The sequence below is a fragment of the Hipposideros armiger genome, unplaced genomic scaffold, assembly GCF_001890085.2.
Source record: "Hipposideros armiger isolate ML-2016 unplaced genomic scaffold, ASM189008v1 scaffold_113, whole genome shotgun sequence".
Taxonomy (NCBI): domain Eukaryota; kingdom Metazoa; phylum Chordata; class Mammalia; order Chiroptera; family Hipposideridae; genus Hipposideros; species Hipposideros armiger.
In genome coordinates this window covers 897,762-917,027 of record NW_017731463.1, presented here as the reverse complement: position 1 = coordinate 917,027, position 19,266 = coordinate 897,762, and the positions used below count along the sequence as shown (strand labels likewise).

The 19,266-nt window shown below is 37.8% G+C and overlaps 1 protein-coding gene across 2 annotated transcripts in view; it reads right to left on the bottom strand.

Annotated features, from left to right (window-relative positions):
• The window catches only part of FMN2 (formin 2), a 360,055-nt gene that overhangs the window by 209,845 nt on the left and 130,944 nt on the right, over window positions 1-19,266 (bottom strand). For both annotated transcript variants that reach the window (XM_019647547.1, XM_019647548.1), the window contains exons 5-6: window positions 14,195-15,675; window positions 12,340-12,484 (exon numbers count right to left, since the gene is read on the bottom strand). In XM_019647547.1, coding sequence (XP_019503092.1) covers window positions 12,340-12,484; window positions 14,195-15,675 — 1,626 coding nt within the window. The remainder of the gene's footprint in view (window positions 1-12,339; window positions 12,485-14,194; window positions 15,676-19,266) is intronic.

The following is a 19,266-nucleotide window of genomic DNA, read 5'->3' as shown; positions in this document are numbered from 1 at the left end:
TAATCTTTGTGTTTCCTTTCCTGTATATGTGTCACACATTTTTGTTTCTTTTATGTCTCTTATTTATTGTTGTTGAAAACTGGACATTTCAGAAAATATATTGTAGCCACTCTGGATACAATTTCTCCTTCCAAGCCCCAGAGCTTATTTTTCTTGTTTGCTTATTTGTCTAGTGACAGCTAGACTAGTTTGGTGAAGTCTATTACTGCTGCAGTGCGCAGTCTGATGTCCATGCACACATCCCTCCACCATGCTTTTATCTCTTAGCTTGACTCCTCAGGAGTCACCCCTGAGTGGAAACAAGCCCTTTATTGGTCAAAGACCAATTTCTCCAAGTGCTTCATTCCCTTTAGCCACTAAAACTTTATCCTTAAACATTTTGTGTGTGTGCGTGTGGGGGGGAGGGCATGCCTTTGAGGGAGTTTACAAAAATTTTTCCCACAATCAGTCAAGAACCAGTAACTTGGATTTTCTCTAATTGCTCCCAAGAGGGTGCAGCCTTGGCATGCACATCTTCCACACTGCCAGGAATGACTGATATTATTTTTAAGCCTGGTTTAGGAGCTGTCCTTGGGTCAAAGTATATTATTGTTTATTCAATGTTTGGACAGAAGTATGTTTAAGACTCTTGTGCCAGTGAAGCTACCACTCGTTTTTAATGAGTCTGTATGAGGTTTGGACAATGCTTTTATCATGTCCAATGTCATGCTCTGCTTGCTCCCGAGTTGGTTCAGTGTGTAACATACACAGTCTTCCTGGCTTCCAAAGTTGACTGATCCCAGGAGGGCTCTTCTCAGATGTCTCTTTCCTTGGTTCTCTACGGAATACAACTTATGAAATAGGGATTGGGGAAATGAAAAAGGCCAGCATCCCTCCTCTTCTAAAATAAAACCATAGCCATAGACAGAGCTGCAGGGAGAGAGATCCCTAACTTCTCGGCTGCACATGCGTGGGGCAAACGACCCTAACATGGAGTTGGGGTGGTTGGTAATAGAGCGGGTCCTGGCTCAAACGCCACAGGCTCTCACTGTTCTTTCTGAGTTTTAGTAGATTTTCCTGAATAAGTGTTTCTCCATTTCCTGTATGCCCTTAGGATAATTTCCAGAGACTTTAGATAAACGTATTTTTGTTATAACTTTCGCCACTTAAATTGCTGTTTTGCTGGGAAGAGGACCTGCCAAGCTGCTTGCTGTGTCAATCTAGAAGGCCCACATCTAACCAACTTTTCACGTAATATTTCAGATAGAATTTCAAGTCACAAGTTTAGTAATTTTAAAAATTCAGGGCCAGCCGAGTGGCGCGATGGTTGAGAAATGGCTTGGGACGCCAGAAGGCCCCGGTTCAGATCCCACATATGAGGGCCAGTGACACTTCCCTCCACAGCTAGGATGCTGAACGACAGCTTGACCTGGAGCTGGGCTGCCATGGGTCGCCAGCGACGGTGTAGGCTGCAACCCCTGCTGCAGTGGGTTGCCGTGGGCTACCGTGTGTGGCCAGCAGCCAGCGTGAGCGGCCAGCAGCCAGCGTGAGCGGCCAGCAGCCGCAGTGAGCGGCCATCCAGAAGCCAGTGACTGATCTGCCTCGCCCGGGAAGAGCGCAATGATGGTGCCAACTTGGGCCAGTGAAGCAACGTCCTCCACAACTAGACTGAAGAACAAAACGACAGCAACTTGTCTGTTCCCCTTCCCCCAATTCCCCAGCACTGTTCCCATCCCCCAATTCCCCAATTTAAAAAAAAGTTCATATTTTAACATTTAACAAAAGAATCAGCAGAAATGTTAGAAAACTTTCATTATGAACGTGACTTTGAAAAAGAAACGTAAATTTATATTTCAGTTGAAATTTAGAATATTTTAAATAAAAAGAGAACTAGGGACATGAATAAGAACATTAATTTTTCTTCTAAATGTTAAATTTGTTTCCTCAAATAATTGGAACAATTTTTTCAGTTTAGGTCACACCGAGATACAATGTAAACAATCAGACCAATGTCACTAGCCTCCCTTCCCATAGGCAAAAAGTAGGAACTATCATAATTGTACCCATGTAAGTCCAATAAGGAATACAATTCTCATGTGCTAGGGGATAGTAAAAAATCTGGTGCTGTCCATGGTAAAGAAACGTACATGCCACTATGTAGTACCAGGTTATCAAAATCAACCTCAAGTCTAATTTATCTGAATTCAATTCTTGCTCTTATTTCCAGTACAACAAAACTGAAAACTTTTGCTAGGAGGATGAGAAGAAAAAATATTCAACTAAGGGAAGTGAAGGTTAACAGTCTATATTCAGATTCCTGAAACTCTCAGGTAGGAGCTTCCTGAAACTCTCAGGTAGGAGCGCCCTGAATGCTGGAGAAGCCCACTACGATACTGAGTGATTAACTACTGTATGGTTTTAAACACAATGCAAGAGAATCTTTGCTCATGGTGTTATTTTCTAAATTCCTATATATGCCTAAACAAAATAAATTCTTCAAGGCCCAGTTTAAGTCTCATCTCCTCCGCACAGACTCACCCTAAGTCCAGCCAACGCACTCTACTCAACTTGTAATGACCCACAGCACTTACTGTGAAAGAAATAGTTAATTGTTCTATAATAAACGAGCCCTCTAGAGAACCTCTGTGTTCTACCTGATACAGCAGCTTCTTTTTTTCCCCCCTGTTGTACTCCCTGCTGAAATGGATAAACCTTGCTCCCATCAGATCAAGAGAAGAGAGTGCAACCCTGAAAGTAACCGGTACTCCCTCTCTCCTCTTTAGTTTTCTAAGGGCTCTCTGGAATAGCTATTCCACTCCACATTAGCAGCACTGAGAAAACACTCTCTCATCCTCGGATCCAAATAGGATTTAGATTCTATAAATGACCAAAAACCTTTCCTTACTTTTGCAAGGACGAGCTTTAATTTTCAAAGATAATCATGATAAGGTAATAAATCTTAAATGAACTTTCCAAACAACCCTTTCTTCAATACCTATGGATCTTGATAAACAGAACATCAGAGTCATTAAAAATCAATAGCACTTTCTTATGTATGTAGCCCAACACAATCTTAATATCACTATATAAATATGAAATCCGAAAGAATTAATGTTCAATGTCATGACTACATTTTGTGCAATTAACCAAATACAATTTTCTTCATAGAATCTAGCAAGGTCAAGGATCATTAGCCTAATTACATTTCCTTTTTATTAAACCATTAGGGTTTTCCTTTTAGCCATTTACTTAGAAGTATAAAAACAATTTTTTGGCTGAAAGAAAATTTAAAAATAGAGGCTATTATTGTTTCATTATTTGAATTGATTGGGTATGTTCTACAAATAGTTATAGGAAAAGCATCTTCAAAAAATAATAAATCTTTTAACATCTAAAATAAATCCAGATTCTACAAAACCTGTTTGTCTAATTATGGCTTTGTATTCTGATGTGGTTTTCTATGTAAATACACTTTTTAAGGCTTGCAATATGAATATATTCTATTAAAAACAGATGTTATATTAAAAGTTACAAAGTACCAAATGTTTATTATGTATACACAAAACAAATCTAAATTATCTTATTATATTTGATGTTTCAGATAATACTTTGTCTTCAGCCTAAAAGACAAATATAACTGTCCAAATCAACAAAAACTCACCCTTGTTGGCTACAACAGGAAAAAGTAACACCAATACAAAAAACTAGACTTCTACTACTTATAATTCAGGATATAACCCTGTGAACACTGATATATCCATTGATTATAACATTTTTAATTTTAAAATAAATATTTGCAATAAATAAAGGTAGAGTAGATTCACAAATAAAATACACACTCCTTTTTCCTTTCAGACCAATCAATATTATAGCAGCAAATTATATTCGATGCTTAGCACATACATTTTACCAATGCCCCAACACAGTAAGAAGAATCCTTTTAATGGAAATTACTATTTTACATATAAATATTTAGAGGCATTACATTATACACTCCCCTATAGGAACATTTGAATAATGAATACTTCTTTTCCCATTATTATGAATTTTTACATAACAGACAAAAATAACCTTTTTAGAGGTTGGGTTAAGCAAGCACAATGGAAAGATGGAACAGGATAAGAATGCCTTAACTCCATAACAATTACATCCGTACTAAATGGGAATTCTAAGAATTCCTTTTATAACCTCACCATATAATAAGTAGCAGATTTAAATATCTATTTTTCTAATCATACTTCCAGGGTCTGAAGCCCAATAAATATTTAAGTACCATGAATCATTTTTCTCCCCCCTTCTGTGGGTAAAGCATTTATTGTGATAAATAGAAGAGAAACAACTCACAAAGAGATTCATTTATATTGTATTAAATAGTTATACAAATGCCAGTTATGTATTTAAAAAGCAACACAGTTTCTTCTTATTCACTCTTGTTAACTTCTGTGTGCAAATTTACATTGTGGGTAGCAGGTTCCTTTACAGACCTTTTAAGCATGACTGGACATTATGTACTAAATGCATACTTTACAAAGATGGTTCCTTTTTCTGTCATGGGCTGAATCAAAAGTATCATCACTTGATATTTAGTGAGGTTTAACCACAGTGGCTGTATGCCTCAAACCACTATTTATATGCCATGCAAGCAAATGGCCCTCATTTGTATTGCTCGCAGAAGCTCATGTGTCTAAAGGACACATCACTCAGATAAAGTTTTATTTAACTGTGAAAATGTCACATTTGGTGGCTTCATAGTTCATGCACTTGTCAAAATCTGTAAGAATATGGAAAAAAAACCTTAAAAGTATCTTCACATACAATTTCATCAGTATAACTCCAGTTATTTAAATATTGAGCATGTATGTAAATCAATACAAATTCACATTCTTTTTAAAAATTATTTATTTTCTGGACAGCTAGAACAACTGGGAGCTACCATGCACATGCACACCAGGCTACCTGGCCCTGCACCAGCTCCCTCTCGCAAGGCAGCACCACAGGTACCGGACATGCCCATTCTGGCTCCAACCAGCCTGTCAAAGCTCTCAGCACAGTCTACACAGAGGCCAGTTCTACACAGGGCACTGTTTTCAAGACTGGGAGAGATACCTATTTCATTTAACTCATAGGAGCAAACACAGAAAGCCAGATAAAATGGGAAGACAAAATATGCCCCAAATGAGAGCAAGGAAAAAACAAACAAACAAACAAACAAAAAACCAGATAAACAACTCTAATGAAATGGAGATAAAGTAACTGCCTGATAAGGAATTCAAAGACAAGATCATAAGGTGCTCAAAAACCATGAGAGTAGACTAGAGGCACTCAAAGGGCACTTCAACAAAGAGTTAGAAAATACAATCACAAACATAAAACCAATCAGAAATAAATACAATAACTAAAATGAAAAATACACTAGGAGGAATCAACACCAGACTGGTTAATACAGAAGAACAGATTAGTGACTGTGAAAAAAAAAATACTGGCAATCAAAAACCAGAAGAGCAAAATGAAAAAAAAGTCTTTAAAAGGTTAGTGTAAGGGACCGATAGGAGAGCATCAAGAAGACTAACATTCTCATTATGGGATCCCAGAAGGAGAAGAGAGAGAGAAAAACGGCAGAAAGTTAATTTGAAGATATAATACCTGAAAATATCCAGGGAAAGGGAACACACATTGAGATCCAGGAAACACAGAGAGTTCCAAACAAGATGAATCCAAAGAGGCCCACACCAAGACATATTTTAATTAAAATGGCAAAAGTTAAGGGTAAAGTTACAATCTTGATGACAGCAGGAGGAAAACAACAAATCACATACAAGGAAACATGACTAGGCAAACAGCTGATTTCTCAGCAGCAACTTTACGGGCCAGAAAGGAGTGGCAGGAAATATTGAAAATACTGAAGGAAGGAACCTACAACCTAGAAGAGTATATCCAACAAAGCTGTCATTCAGAACTGAAGGATGGGTAGTTTCCCAAACAAGCAAAAACTGAAGCAGTTCATCACCACTAAACCAGCTTTTAAAGAAATATTAAAGGGCCTTTCCCATGCAGAAACAAAAGGGTCATAACAGAAATAATAATATCCAGGAAAGAAAAAAAAATCTCAGTTAAAGGGAAATACAAAATTAACACAGTGAATCAGCCATTTAAAACCCCAACATAGAGGTTAAAAAAACAAAAGCAGAAAAATTAACTATAACTACAATAATAGAAGATACACAAAACGAAAAAACACAGAGTGTAGAGGGGAAAGTGAAAATGTAGTACTTTTATAATGTGTTTGAATTTAAACATCTACCAGCTTAAAATAGGCTACTATAGAAATAGATGGATATATATGACCTTCATGGTAACCACAAACCAAAAAAATATAAAAAAGCACACCAAAATAAACAGACTAGAAGCCAAACAAAATGCTGAATTAAACTAGTAAACCAAAAGGAAAGAAATTAAGAGAAGAACAAAGGAGGACAGAACTAATACAACAACCCAGAAACAATTAACATAATGACAATAAGTGTATACCTATCAATAATTACTTTAGGATTTCCAGTCAAGAGGGCAGAGCAGGTAAATGCTGTGTTTGCCTCCTCTGAAAACCACATCAACATTACAACTAACCTACAGAACAGCCATCATTGAAAATCGCCTGAAGTCTAGCTGAACAGAAAAAAAACAAAACACAATGTAAAAGGAAGGATATACTAACAGAGCAGAAATAAGCAAAATAGAGACTAAGACTAAAACAATAAATAAATAAATAAATAATAGGAATAAGAGCTGGTGCTATTTTACCTAGACCAAAAAGAAATAATTCTAAAATTTATATTGAACCACAAAAGACACTTAGTAGCCAAAGCAATCTTATGATACAAAGTTGGAGATATCACATTCCTGGATTTCAAACAATATCACAAAGCTGTAATAATCTAAACAGTATGATATGGCACAAAAACATACAAATAGATCAACAGAACACACTAGAGAGCACAAAATAAACCCTTTCATATGGTCAATTAATCCACAACAAAGGAGGCAATTATGTACAATGGAGAAATGACAGTCTCTTCAGCAAGTGTTGTTGGGAGCAATGGCTAGATACATGTCAAAAAAATGAAACTGGGCAGTGTCTTACACCATGTACAAAAAAAACCCTCAAAATGGATTAGAGGCTCAAATGTAACACCTGAAACCATAAAACTCCCAAAAGAAAACAGAAGTGATGATCTCTTTGCCATCAGTCTTAGTAATATCTTGTTGGATATGTATCCTAAAGCAAGGGAAACAAAAGCAAAAATAAATTCATGGGACTACACAAACTAAAATGCTTCTGCACAGCCAAGAAAACCAGCATCAAAACAAAAAGACAACCTACTGAATGGGAGAATATATTTGCAGATGATATATTCGATATGGAGTTAATATCAAAAATGCAGAAGAAACTCATACTACTCGATAATAAAAAATTAAAATCCATTCAAAAAATGGGCAGAAAATATAAATAAAGATTTATTCAAAGACATACAGACAGCTAACAGACATATGAAAAGATGCTCAACATCACTAATCATCATGGAATGCAAATCAAAACTACAATTAAATACAACCTCACTCACACCTATTAGAATAACTATTATCAAAAAGTCAACAAACAACAAGTGTTGGCGAGGATGTGGACAAAAGGGGACCCTCCTTGCACTGTTGGTGGGCATGTAGATTGGTGCAGCCACTGTGGAAAACACTACAGAGATTCCTCAAAAAATTAAAAATAGAACTACCATACAACCCAGCAATTTCACTTCTCAGTATTTATCCAAAGAAAACAAAAACTCTAATTCAAAAAGATTTATGCCTGGATGGTGAACACACAATGTGATATATAGATGATGCATTCCAGAATTGTACACATGAAACCTATGTAACTTTACTAACGATTGTCACTCCAATAAACTTTAATTTAAAAAAACAAAAACAAAAACAATATATGCACCCGTATGTTCACTGCAGCATTATTTACAATACCCAAGATACGGAAGCACCTGGGTGTCCATCGATAGATGAATGAATAAAGAAGATGTGGTAGATAATGTATACAGAGGGTGCCAAAAAAATGTATACATATTTTAAGAAAGGAAAACTGTATTAAAATTGTAATACTCAATATATACTGATAACAAAAAATAAATACAAGTCACATTTGACTTCTGCAATGACAAGAGGTGCTCAAAGTGGTTACCATCAGTGTTCAGACACTTCTGATGACAGCAAACTACTGCTTGAGCAACGCTGACCAAGTGTCCACTTGTATACTTTTTTTTGGCACTCCCGTTATAATGGAATATTATTGATCAATAAAGTGAAATCTTGCCATGGACTTAGACGATATTACACTAAGTGAAATAAGTCAGACAGAGAAAGAAAAATACCACATGATTTCACTTATATGTGGAATCTAAAGAACAGAATAAATGAACAAAAAGTAAACAGATGCATAGAAACAGAGATCAAACTGATGGTCTCAGAGGGGAGAGACTTGAGGGGTGCCTAAAAATGGTGAAGGAGTATATAGACAATAATCAGGTGATAGCTTTGGATGGTGACCGACGAGTACTAGACTTCATGTGGTGATCACATCATAAGGTCTATAAATGTCAAATCACAGTACAGTACATCTGAAAATACTATAAATTTTATGCCAACTATACTTAAAAACTAACAAAATAAAATACATTTTAAAAATTAAAAAACTATAATAAAGTGTCTATTCTAGTCCCCATATAAATAAAATACTAGACTTACACCCGTATAAAATATTTCACATCCATACCTATGACTTAATCATTAAAAGCACAGACTCTAGAGCCAGATGGCTGCAGTTTCAACCCCAGCTCTGCTCCTTACTGGTCTGTGATCATTATTGAATCCCTCTACACCTCAGTTTTCTGTACCATACATTGGGGATCATGGTGTGTTCCTCAGAGGATTATGAGATTAAATCAGTTCACATAAGTAGAGTGCTAAAAAAGAATGAGTGGCTCGTGATAAATAAAGCAATACATGTCATGTGGTTTCCATAGTTGTTATTATTGTTGTCGCCATAATTACCACTATTATTACCAGTATTGCTGCTGCCGCTGCTGCTGCTGCTACTGGGGTTAACCTCCATCTTATTTGAATACAAGAGATCCTGAGTGACAGGATCATAATCAACATTAATAATTGCTGAATTACCCTGGCAATACAGAGGCGATTGGACTAAATGCTTACTATCTCTAGAGTATGCCTGAAAAATGGGCAAGTTCGTATGTGTGTCGTTGTTTAAACGTGGGCCTCACAGGAGATGCGGTTTTTCTCTTTTCCTCTTGATTCTTTAAGAGATGGCATTGTTCTTGCTGTGTTAAGTTGGTGGGTTAACATTTAATTCTGGTATATGTGTCACACTCTTTTGGTTAAGGAGAACTATGTCAAATTATACTCTGATAAACTCCCATATACTTTCTCAGCTAATTGTAACTCAAAATAAAAAAGGGTAAACTAAGGAGTTATCACTGAACACACACACACATATATATATATATATATATATATATATATATATATATATATATATACTATAGAAAAATATATACATGCTTTGCAATAGGCTCCTTGGAGGAAAAAAGATTTAGAAATAATACAAGGTATTTTTCAACAGCACCAGCCTAGGTGTCCACAGAATATCCCTCTTTCTCTTTATGCCAAACAGCAATGTGCGCAGCTAGGAATCTTCTATTACCACACTGAAAATGTCTTTTCCGAAAGAGTAAGAACAGCACAGGCACCTCATTAAATACCAGTGCATTTGACCACAGTATTACTTTCAAGAAGAAGACAGATCACAGAAAAATTATTTGGCTATTTTTAGATATTTAAAGAAAAACAGAACTTCTAGCTTCCATTGTATATAAGAATTGCTTAAAATACCTCCATAAACATATGCCACGGCATTGAAGGCTATTAATTTCACTGGAAATGAATCATGAGGTACCAAAATGTCTGCACATACAATCAGTATGCATTTCCCATAAAAAGGGGAATGATTTGCATGTGTCCTGAAAATATATTTTCCTTAAACAAAATTTTAAATGTCTCAAAGTAGATGGAATAGATTTTTCTTCCAAATGCAACGAAGTTAACTAAAACTAGGTTTCTTCAGCCATCTATCACTTTGCAGCAGATTTTTCTCTTTTCAACATACAGGAAAAAATAGCCCTCCAAAAACAGACCTGAACTGCAGAGCTCAGTAGCAAGACCCAAGCCAAGGAGATGCTGAACAAGCTTTTATCAGGAGTCATGGTGGAGACTGTTCCATAAACCCTGTTTGAAGCTAAAGGTAAACTGTAGCATCGATATCAATAAGTGCAAATCACGACATTGGCAAAGTCTTTTATCCACAGTTTATGAAATGTCTTAATGACAGAGTGAGGTGATTGTAGTTTAGGTGATGTTTAATACTGAGGCACTGTTCACGTGCAAAGAGGCCATCTCATGTCCACTAATTGAATTGGGAATTTTGATGAGTTTGACGTAAATCTTATTTCAGTAAGCTAAAAACTGAATACTATGTCAAATAAATCATGAAATCCTAGAGTCTCAAGCAACATAGGAGGCATCTTTGTTATGTATGTTCACTTCACAGAAGAAAGTGGTGATGGGAGGTGGGCATGGTTTGCTTTTCTGAATATTTAGACCCTGGACAAGAGACATCCGTGTCACATCTGCCCATGCATCACGTGACAATCCTGGCTGCCTCACTCTCATGTCTGTACTTCTCCACCCAATATTCTTTCCCTAGACAATCTGATACAATCCATGAGAAAAGGTATAATGAGTCAGCCTCAGGGTGCTATATGCAAATATATCACGGAAAAGAGTTTTTAAATATTTATCTCTGCAAGAAAAAATGTGTTTTTTCATTTTTCTTCATTCCCATTAACACTGCCACCTTGGCCGTACTGATTATTATGAGATGAATGATTTTCTGGTTTTTAATTATTACTGGGCATCATCACTGATATTTATAAAGTCCTCCATCCTCAGCCAGCTGGTTGATTTGTTCAAGAAATATTTATTGAGTGCCTACAATGTGCCAGGTGCTGTCTAACTATCATAGTCTCTGACCTAGAGTCACCAACAACTAGCTGTAATGAAATAAATGGCTCTGAAGAAGTCAACTGTACCATGTTTGGGTTTGCAACGCTATCAGCTTAATAGAAATGCCTTGGGTGAGCCTGTCTGCCCCCTCAGCTAGAGGGTCCTGGGATCTAGCTGTCCCATTCAGATCCACCCCTTCCTGGCTGGATTTGACAGTGACCATCTGGTGTAAATTGTCTGCTCTGAAATAAACATAAATGGGAACAACTCTGGGTCGTACAATTCTAGCTACAACTTCTAAGTCAGAGGCAGAAATTGAATGAATCACCCTCTTAGGTAGCACTCCTCTGGGGAGACTGGGCCAGAAAAAGCTGGGGACCCAGGGTCTCATGACTTTCTCTTTCCCTGACCCAAAAAGACTGAGCTGCTTGCCATTCTCTTGTTCCATGCACGTTTCCCCTGACCCTGCAGAAGTTAAGAAATGTAGCCACTCGCTACTTCAGGGAAAAGGGTGGGCGCCAAGAGTAATACCTTCTCTCTTTGGCTCATTATTGTAGGGTTTTGCTGGACTTTCCTGAATGACAACCTTGAGAAATTGACAACATCATTTCATGATCAAGTGGATCAGCTGAAAAATGTTGTTTGGGAATATTTTTCGCCAAATGCACTGTTCTTTGTTTTTACGACTCAGGTATCACAGGGTCAAAGATCTAACACAATGGAGTGGCTGGAACTAGACCCAGGATTTTCCATATGTCAAGTACATTGTGATTGTTTTGCAGGGTTCTACAGAGCATCTGCTTCGGTTATAATGCAATGGGATAGCAAGCACATTATCAGTTACTAAGAACTGGACTTCCTGGTTTTCTCTGCCAATTCTTACCTTTCTTCCCATCCATAATAGTGCTTCTTAGATGGATTTTTATCAAGTGACAATGGATTTCTAGACAACTAATTCTGGAAAAAAACAATTGCTGAAATTTTGGAAATACGTATCATAGGCTACAAATAAAATAGTCAGGACATTATCACTTGGTGATAATTATTTGTTGTTCTATTTGGGATAGTCTCACGTAACCACAAGTTCCCAATTGTGGCCTCCAATACTGCTTAATGATGGTGGAGATTACACAGCCCAGAAAATGATTTCAAAGTTTTTCCTAATGAAAGTTCACACTTATGCCATAAACACTGTCCAATTGCAGAAAACACCGAAGTACTCACTTGTTTAGCCTTGGTCTTTGTGATGGTGTCAGAAATAGGTTTCTTCCTCTCCTTCACAGCAGTTTTAGAAAATAGTTCCTCAAATTCATGACAATCTATGGATGGCTCTTCAATTTTTTCCCAAATAAGTGAAGCACTGGAGTCTCTAAAGTTAAGCGAAACACCAATTGAAAGAGCCATAAAGCCAAACTACAAGCTATCATGGTTAGCAAAAACATAAAGGAAGAAAGAAAAAAAAAAAAAGACAAGCAGAAGAGAAAACAAGGGTGAGAAGTCAGGAAGGAAGGAAGTATTGCCGGAAGGAATGCAAGAGGCAAACAGGAGAAAGGCAGGGAAAAGGGGAAAGAATACTTTTACATTAAGACCACCATTTGTTATTATCAACTTGATGAGAAAGTTAAAATGCCATCAATATACAATGAAACCTTTGCCTAACAATAGTAATCTCCAGGAATTCCCAGTTATCAAGTCAGTGTATAAAAACCCCTCTCAGTATGGGCAGTGAAGGCAGGAAATACCGCATTTGATATCTCACAATCTCAACTTGACTCATCAGCTTTGTAGATTATTCATGGATTAAAAAAGAAATAATTTTGGGCAGAATGAAAATAAAGCTGTATGTAAATGTTGAAAAAAAAAAAAGAAAAAGAAAAAGAAAGAATTTTATGATCCAAGGCAGCATTCTTCATCTTCCTACCACTTTTCATCACCCCCTATTGTTATCTGAGTTCTCAATAACTGCAGTAATTATGTAGTACCACCTAAAACAGGTAGATCCATTTGAAAAAGGAAAAGCAACAATGAAACAAACAAAAAAAAAACCATATAATATATCTAGTTTAAATGAGTTTGGGGTATGGTTTAAAATGATGCATTAACATATATAAGTGACATAGCAACTATAGGGAGAATGAGCTACAAAGCTAAAAATAGTAAAAATATATAGATTATTTCCCCCAATATGATTCAGTGAAGAGAAAAAATATATATATATATAAGAAATAAGAATGGGCCTGGTAAATATACGATTTCTAAATGCATGCCACATCACACAAACGAAATTCGAGGCATCATGAGAAGTTAGAACAGGGAAGGCCAGTAAAGTTTAAAGTGCATGGTATTTCTCCCACTGGCATGTGGGAGCCAGTTCCACAGCCAAGTACCCCAGTACTGTCCCAGAAATCAGGGAACACAGGCTATACAATATTCATGGATAAGTAATATGCCAGCAGTGTACATGGCGGGAAGTATTCTTTTATAAATATCATTCCCAACTATGATTTTATGACTTCACACCGTGTCGCCAATCTTTTCCAAAAGTGCCATGAAATTCTCAAAAGCTAAATTATCTCCCAAAGAGGGTATGTGTATGTGTATTTTTGCATAGCTCATTTCTGATGAGAAAGACTACTGTACACAAAATGGAACAGTAAAGCAAGACTGTGCCTTCAAAAGGATACAAACAGTGTCATCAAGAGTCAGTCTGTCTAAGAATTTGATTTACATTCATAAGCTATTTGTCAAAGTAAGGTTCTGCAATAGGCAATAGGCCATGTATGCTAAGAAAAATATATCCCTCTTTCTTTAAAAGATCAATCAATAACTATATAGACAGATATCTGCACATCTTGTACATTGATACATACGCCATTCATTTTATCCTTTTGATATTCCTGGAGAAAAGTCTAAACGTTCAAATAACAGGTTGTTTCACTGAACATTGATTTAAAAATCTACAGACAAATTTTACAGCAGTACTTAAAAATGCATTAAATTATAGTTTTCCCAAGAGTTTCAAAGGAAAATGCTCCCCTCGTATTGACAAACTGCAAAGATGCGCTCCCGCTCATGTTACCTTTTACTGTGTAGTTGAATCCGCGTCCAGTATAGAGGCTTCATTGGCCGACAAGGCTCTATTGGCTGCTTCCTACTCCCCTTGTCCTGGTTCATCCCTAATCCAAACCAGCCAGTTGGCAATGGAGGGGGAAGAAATCCACACCCTTGTGGTGTCGGTAAAGTGCTACTCCCAACTTGTGGGGGGAGTGGAGGGCCAGATCCAGGAAGCAGAGCAGGTGGTGGGGGTGAGGTGATGCCTGTTCCAGGAAAAGGCGGAGGAGCTGGAGCAGGTGGAATATCCACACCTGGCCAAGGAGGAGGTGGGGGAACCCCAACTCCAGGAAGAGGAGGAGGAGGAGGTGGAGGAGGAGGTATTCCCATTCCGGGAAGAGGGGGAGGAGGAGGTATTCCCACTCCAGGAAGAGGAGGTGGGGGAGGAGGTATTCCCACACCAGGAAGAGGGGGGGCAGGTGGTATTCCCACTCCTGGAAGAGGAGGAGGAGGTGGTATTCCCACTCCGGGAAGAGGAGGAGGAGGAGGTATTCCCACACCGGGAAGAGGGGGGGCAGGTGGTATTCCCACTCCTGGAAGAGGAGGCGGGGGAGGAGGTATTCCCACACCGGGAAGAGGAGGAGGAGGAGGTATTCCCACTCCTATTCCCATACCAGGAAGAGGTGGGGGAGGAGGTATTCCCACTCCAGGCAAAGGTGGGGGAGGGGGTGGCAGCATTTCTGTACCAGGCATAGAAGGAGGTGGGGGAGTTGTTGTACTAGGCAGAACAGGCCCTGTGATGCCAGGGAGAGGGGGAGGTGGGGGAGGTGGGGGAGGTAGGGGAGCCACCAAGTCCAGGCCAAACATGGAGCTGGAAGAATCTGTGCAAGGCAGAGGCGGTGGAGGTGGGACACTAGGGCTGTTTTCAAAGGAGGATAAAACAGAGTGTTCATGGCTGGTTTCAAATTCAGTATGAAGAGAAGGATGGGAAGACTGTGACCTGGCCTGTCCTTGACCATCGGACTGCGAAAGGGAGGGAGCTGGTGGAGGCTGAACGGACTGATGTGCGTCGAGCTGTACTGATATTTGCCTTGGAGACACAATCAAAGAAATCTCTGAACAGAATTTTGTCTGAGGTCCAGAAGGAGAGGATGGCACAGCTGAGTCTCCACTTTCGGCCCCTGGAGGGCATGAGGGACACTCTGGCAGTGTATTAACAGAAGGCAGTGTCAGTGTCCTTCCCTCTTCTATCGGGGACGTCTGGATCGACTTTGCCTGTGAAATCCTTTGATGCCGTACATCCTTTTCTCCTAACCTGAGAGCTTCGAGACAGACATCTTCTGAGGGTGCCACTCCATTCTGAACCCCACGATGGCCGCTGGCCACCTCCATGTCCATGGCAGGATACTGCTTCTCCAGTTCAGCTATTTTGATCCTCAGATCCTCGATGGTCTGTTCCAGCTGCTGAATCACAGTCGCCTGTCCCTCAGACTTCATGTCTACAACTTCCTGAAGGGCAACAAAGACAGACATAGTTAAATATAAAAACTAAGAAACACTCCAAATAGAAAAAGACTTACAAAGGTAAGCAAAGTAAATTTGTTTATTATAATACTTCCAGGAAGATCTCTATTCCCTTGGATTTCAAAGTGGTTTACACACATTACCATAAAATCCTAAAGCCTTTGTTTGTTTTGTCTTTATATGATATCGTTGAAGTAGACCACTCATAGGGGAGAAAATCCTGAGTATTTTCTCACTCAGGATATCCTCCAAGATAGGCATCTCTCTTTCCTGACTAGTAACATTTGCTATTAAGATGTTCCGTAAAGACATTTTAAATCCTAAATTTTAAAGGTAATCACTGAAAGAGTCTCCAATAAGATTATGTGAAATATTTTTGACATCCATATAGGCATGAGCATATATCTCCTAAACATGTCAGACCACCTATGTCATGTTTATTATAATTTTAATATTTTCCCCAAGGCATTTAAGAAAGTGTAACTTATGGTTCTCCACCATTTCTAAAAATGGCTGGTAACTCAGTATATGACTCCCCCTCACATCTAAAGGATGTCCGCTTTTCCCAAGGTACACACATATACACAATCGTGTAAGGAAAAAAAAAATACTTTGGGTAGAAAACAGGAGAAAGCCCTATGGGTAAATTAAATATGAACAACATATAAGTAAAAAGCAAAAAGAAGAAGGAATGGATAAAGAAAAAGGGAGGACCAAGGAATAGCAGAAGGTAGAAAAGAAGGGAGGGCTAACTTCAGCTGTGTGAAGCTGCCATGTCAGACAACTGCTCACAGACTGGGATTTGCTCCCTCAAGGCTGGAAGGAAAGGTAAAGTGAGTGTGAGCGAGTTCTCATGCTAAGAACCATTTCGTTAGTGTCTCCGGTCTTTTCAAAGGCGATCCCAATAGCAGCCGCGATAAAGAACCATCACCCACAGGCACCCACGTCTATTATCTTCTCTACATGGGAGCCACGCACAGCTGACCCTCCAGACCTGCCCTTTACAGGCTGTGGAAGAAGAATTAAGAGGTAATATAAAGATTATACGAAGTATAAAACTAAGTGCTTATCATGCTTGTTCAAGGTTAAACTCTGGATCCAAAACAAGTCCTCTCAAAATAAATGTTTTCTTTACTCTTGATAAATCCAAAACAAATACCTAACCCTTTGCAGTGGAAAAACTGCAGATAGACAAGACAGAAATGGGTATTTGCTGTAAATGAAGCATTGGTGGTGCTATGGGTAGATTTGTTAAAAACCTTCAGATTTAGGGTTGTTTTTTTCCCGGGGGGGGGAGGGTAGAAAAGGTATAAATTTAATAGTCTTAACCTTAGCTCCTGTTACTTCTTCCCTAGAAACTTCTATCTTTTAACTAAAATATTTAACTTGCTGAAGATTAATTATGATGCTAGTTGACAGGTGATGAGAACGTGTAACCAGAGACACAGCCTTACACAAGGTATTTTATTTCCCTATGATAGAAACATACCAAGTAGCCCTTACTGTGGAAAGAAACAGAAATGAAAATGAATTTATTTTTCAACTAATAAAAGAATGTAGCACACTTTAAATAGGCAAAATTTTGAGAAGCACTTTTTACTTATATGTAAATATAAATATATATGTAAATATATATATAAATATATAGATAGATAGATATGTGTAAATATATATAAATACTTTAAACCACTATTTTTCACCAGTGTCTACACAAAAGATTAAAGCATTACAATGCACAGTTTGGGAAATCATGTTATAGATTTTCTAAATAGTCCATGGTAAAAGAAATAACTATAATAAACAATTTATAATATTCTGTTTGGCCGCTGTACTTAGCTCCACTCTCCAATTTTCATGCTAAAAAGTATGAGAAGAAACCAGAAGCCAAAAAAGACAATTATAGCACCCAAATTCGTCCTAAAAAACACTATAACTATTTTGTATTTCTTCCTTGCCCTTGATTAGTAAACTGTAGATTATTTTCATTTTTCCAACATAACCTTAAAAGTGACCCTTAAGCATTAATAAGTGTTTTGTTTTTTTAGTAATCCTGGTATACAAATAGGGCTCTCAATTTCCCATTTATATAATGAGCATATAAAAAGATTAATTGGGAAAGGCATGCAAGAAGTAAATTCTGGAAGAGTTTACCAAAACTCAATTCTTAAGTGTTATTACCTAGGCCAACTCTCTTTTATCATAGGTTTGAATATAATGAAAGCAGTATAAAAATGAAAGGACATGAAAAAAACAGAGAAAGAGGAGGAGAAATTGATCCTAAATCAAAACAACCTGGCACTATAGGAATTATAACACCTCTTTCTTACTTAGATTTATGCCCCTACATTTACATGCCAACTCGTGCAACACAGCACTCAAAGCCAAGGACCATCAAGGTCACAGGACCAGTGACTGGGAAGATTTCCTGGGATTTTTATCCTTTCCTATTATTTATATAGCCAGTAGGAAAAAGAGTACCTATTACACATGATAACTAGTACCAGAAAAAGACTTTTTAAATGGAATCAACTTGAGACAATCTGGCAGTTACTTTGGCTTAACTCTCCCAGGCCTGAGCTCCCTCTCTCTTTCTATGTATAGATATGGCAAATGAAACAAAACAGAACCAAACCAAACCAAACCAAACAAAACCAAACAAAACAAAACAAACTACATTTAAAGACTCCCTTGCAGCTAGTTTCACCCAATTAGATGCAATCATACAGAGATTGAAAAAGTTGAAAGAGACAGGCCATAGTGCTGTGTGCCTTGACTGTTCCGTTAGCGATCAAGATCTGCTAACTTGAAGCGACTCTGAAACAACCTTCCAACATCCACTCTCCACTGTCTAGTGATGACCTCAAAGGCGTTAGCTTCCCTAGTATATCAGTTGTATATGATTCCTTCAAAAGGCTTCAGTCTAGGAGCAGATCTTTCAAACCTTCTAAACTTCCCATTTAAAAACTAATTTTATATAGTAAACCCTTTTGTTTATTATATTTAGTATGGTTTCTGGTTCCTTCAACATAGCCTGACTCATATAAACATGTACTAATATTTCTGAATAAACTGTGGTGGAAAAAAAAACAGGCTCTTCATGTAAGCAGCCTGAGGTGATCTCTGAAAATGGTTCGCAATTCACTTGAAATTGAAAACCCAGAAAACCCACCAACATCATGCAAATCAAGGGGTTCAAATATTCACGTGCACTTTAAGAACACTGATGAAACTGCCCACCGAGGGTATGTTTATGGAAAAAGCCACCAAGTACCTGAAGTAGCCCCTTACAATCCTGTGATATGCAAATTAATCTTATCTGTCATATCATCATCCCTACCAATTAACTCTTCCAAGTGTTTATTAATCAATTCCTTTCCATGTGATTCAAGTTTTCTCCACCATCACCTTCCCTGACTTCAGGTAATCCTACAACTTCTGCAAGATTAACAATTTCATCTTACATTCTATTTGTATCATGTAGTTTAAAACATTCACAAATCATTGATAAACTGACCCTGCCAAACTAAAGGACAATAGATAATAACAGATGGTTTATGTTAAATGGGGAGGAATTTG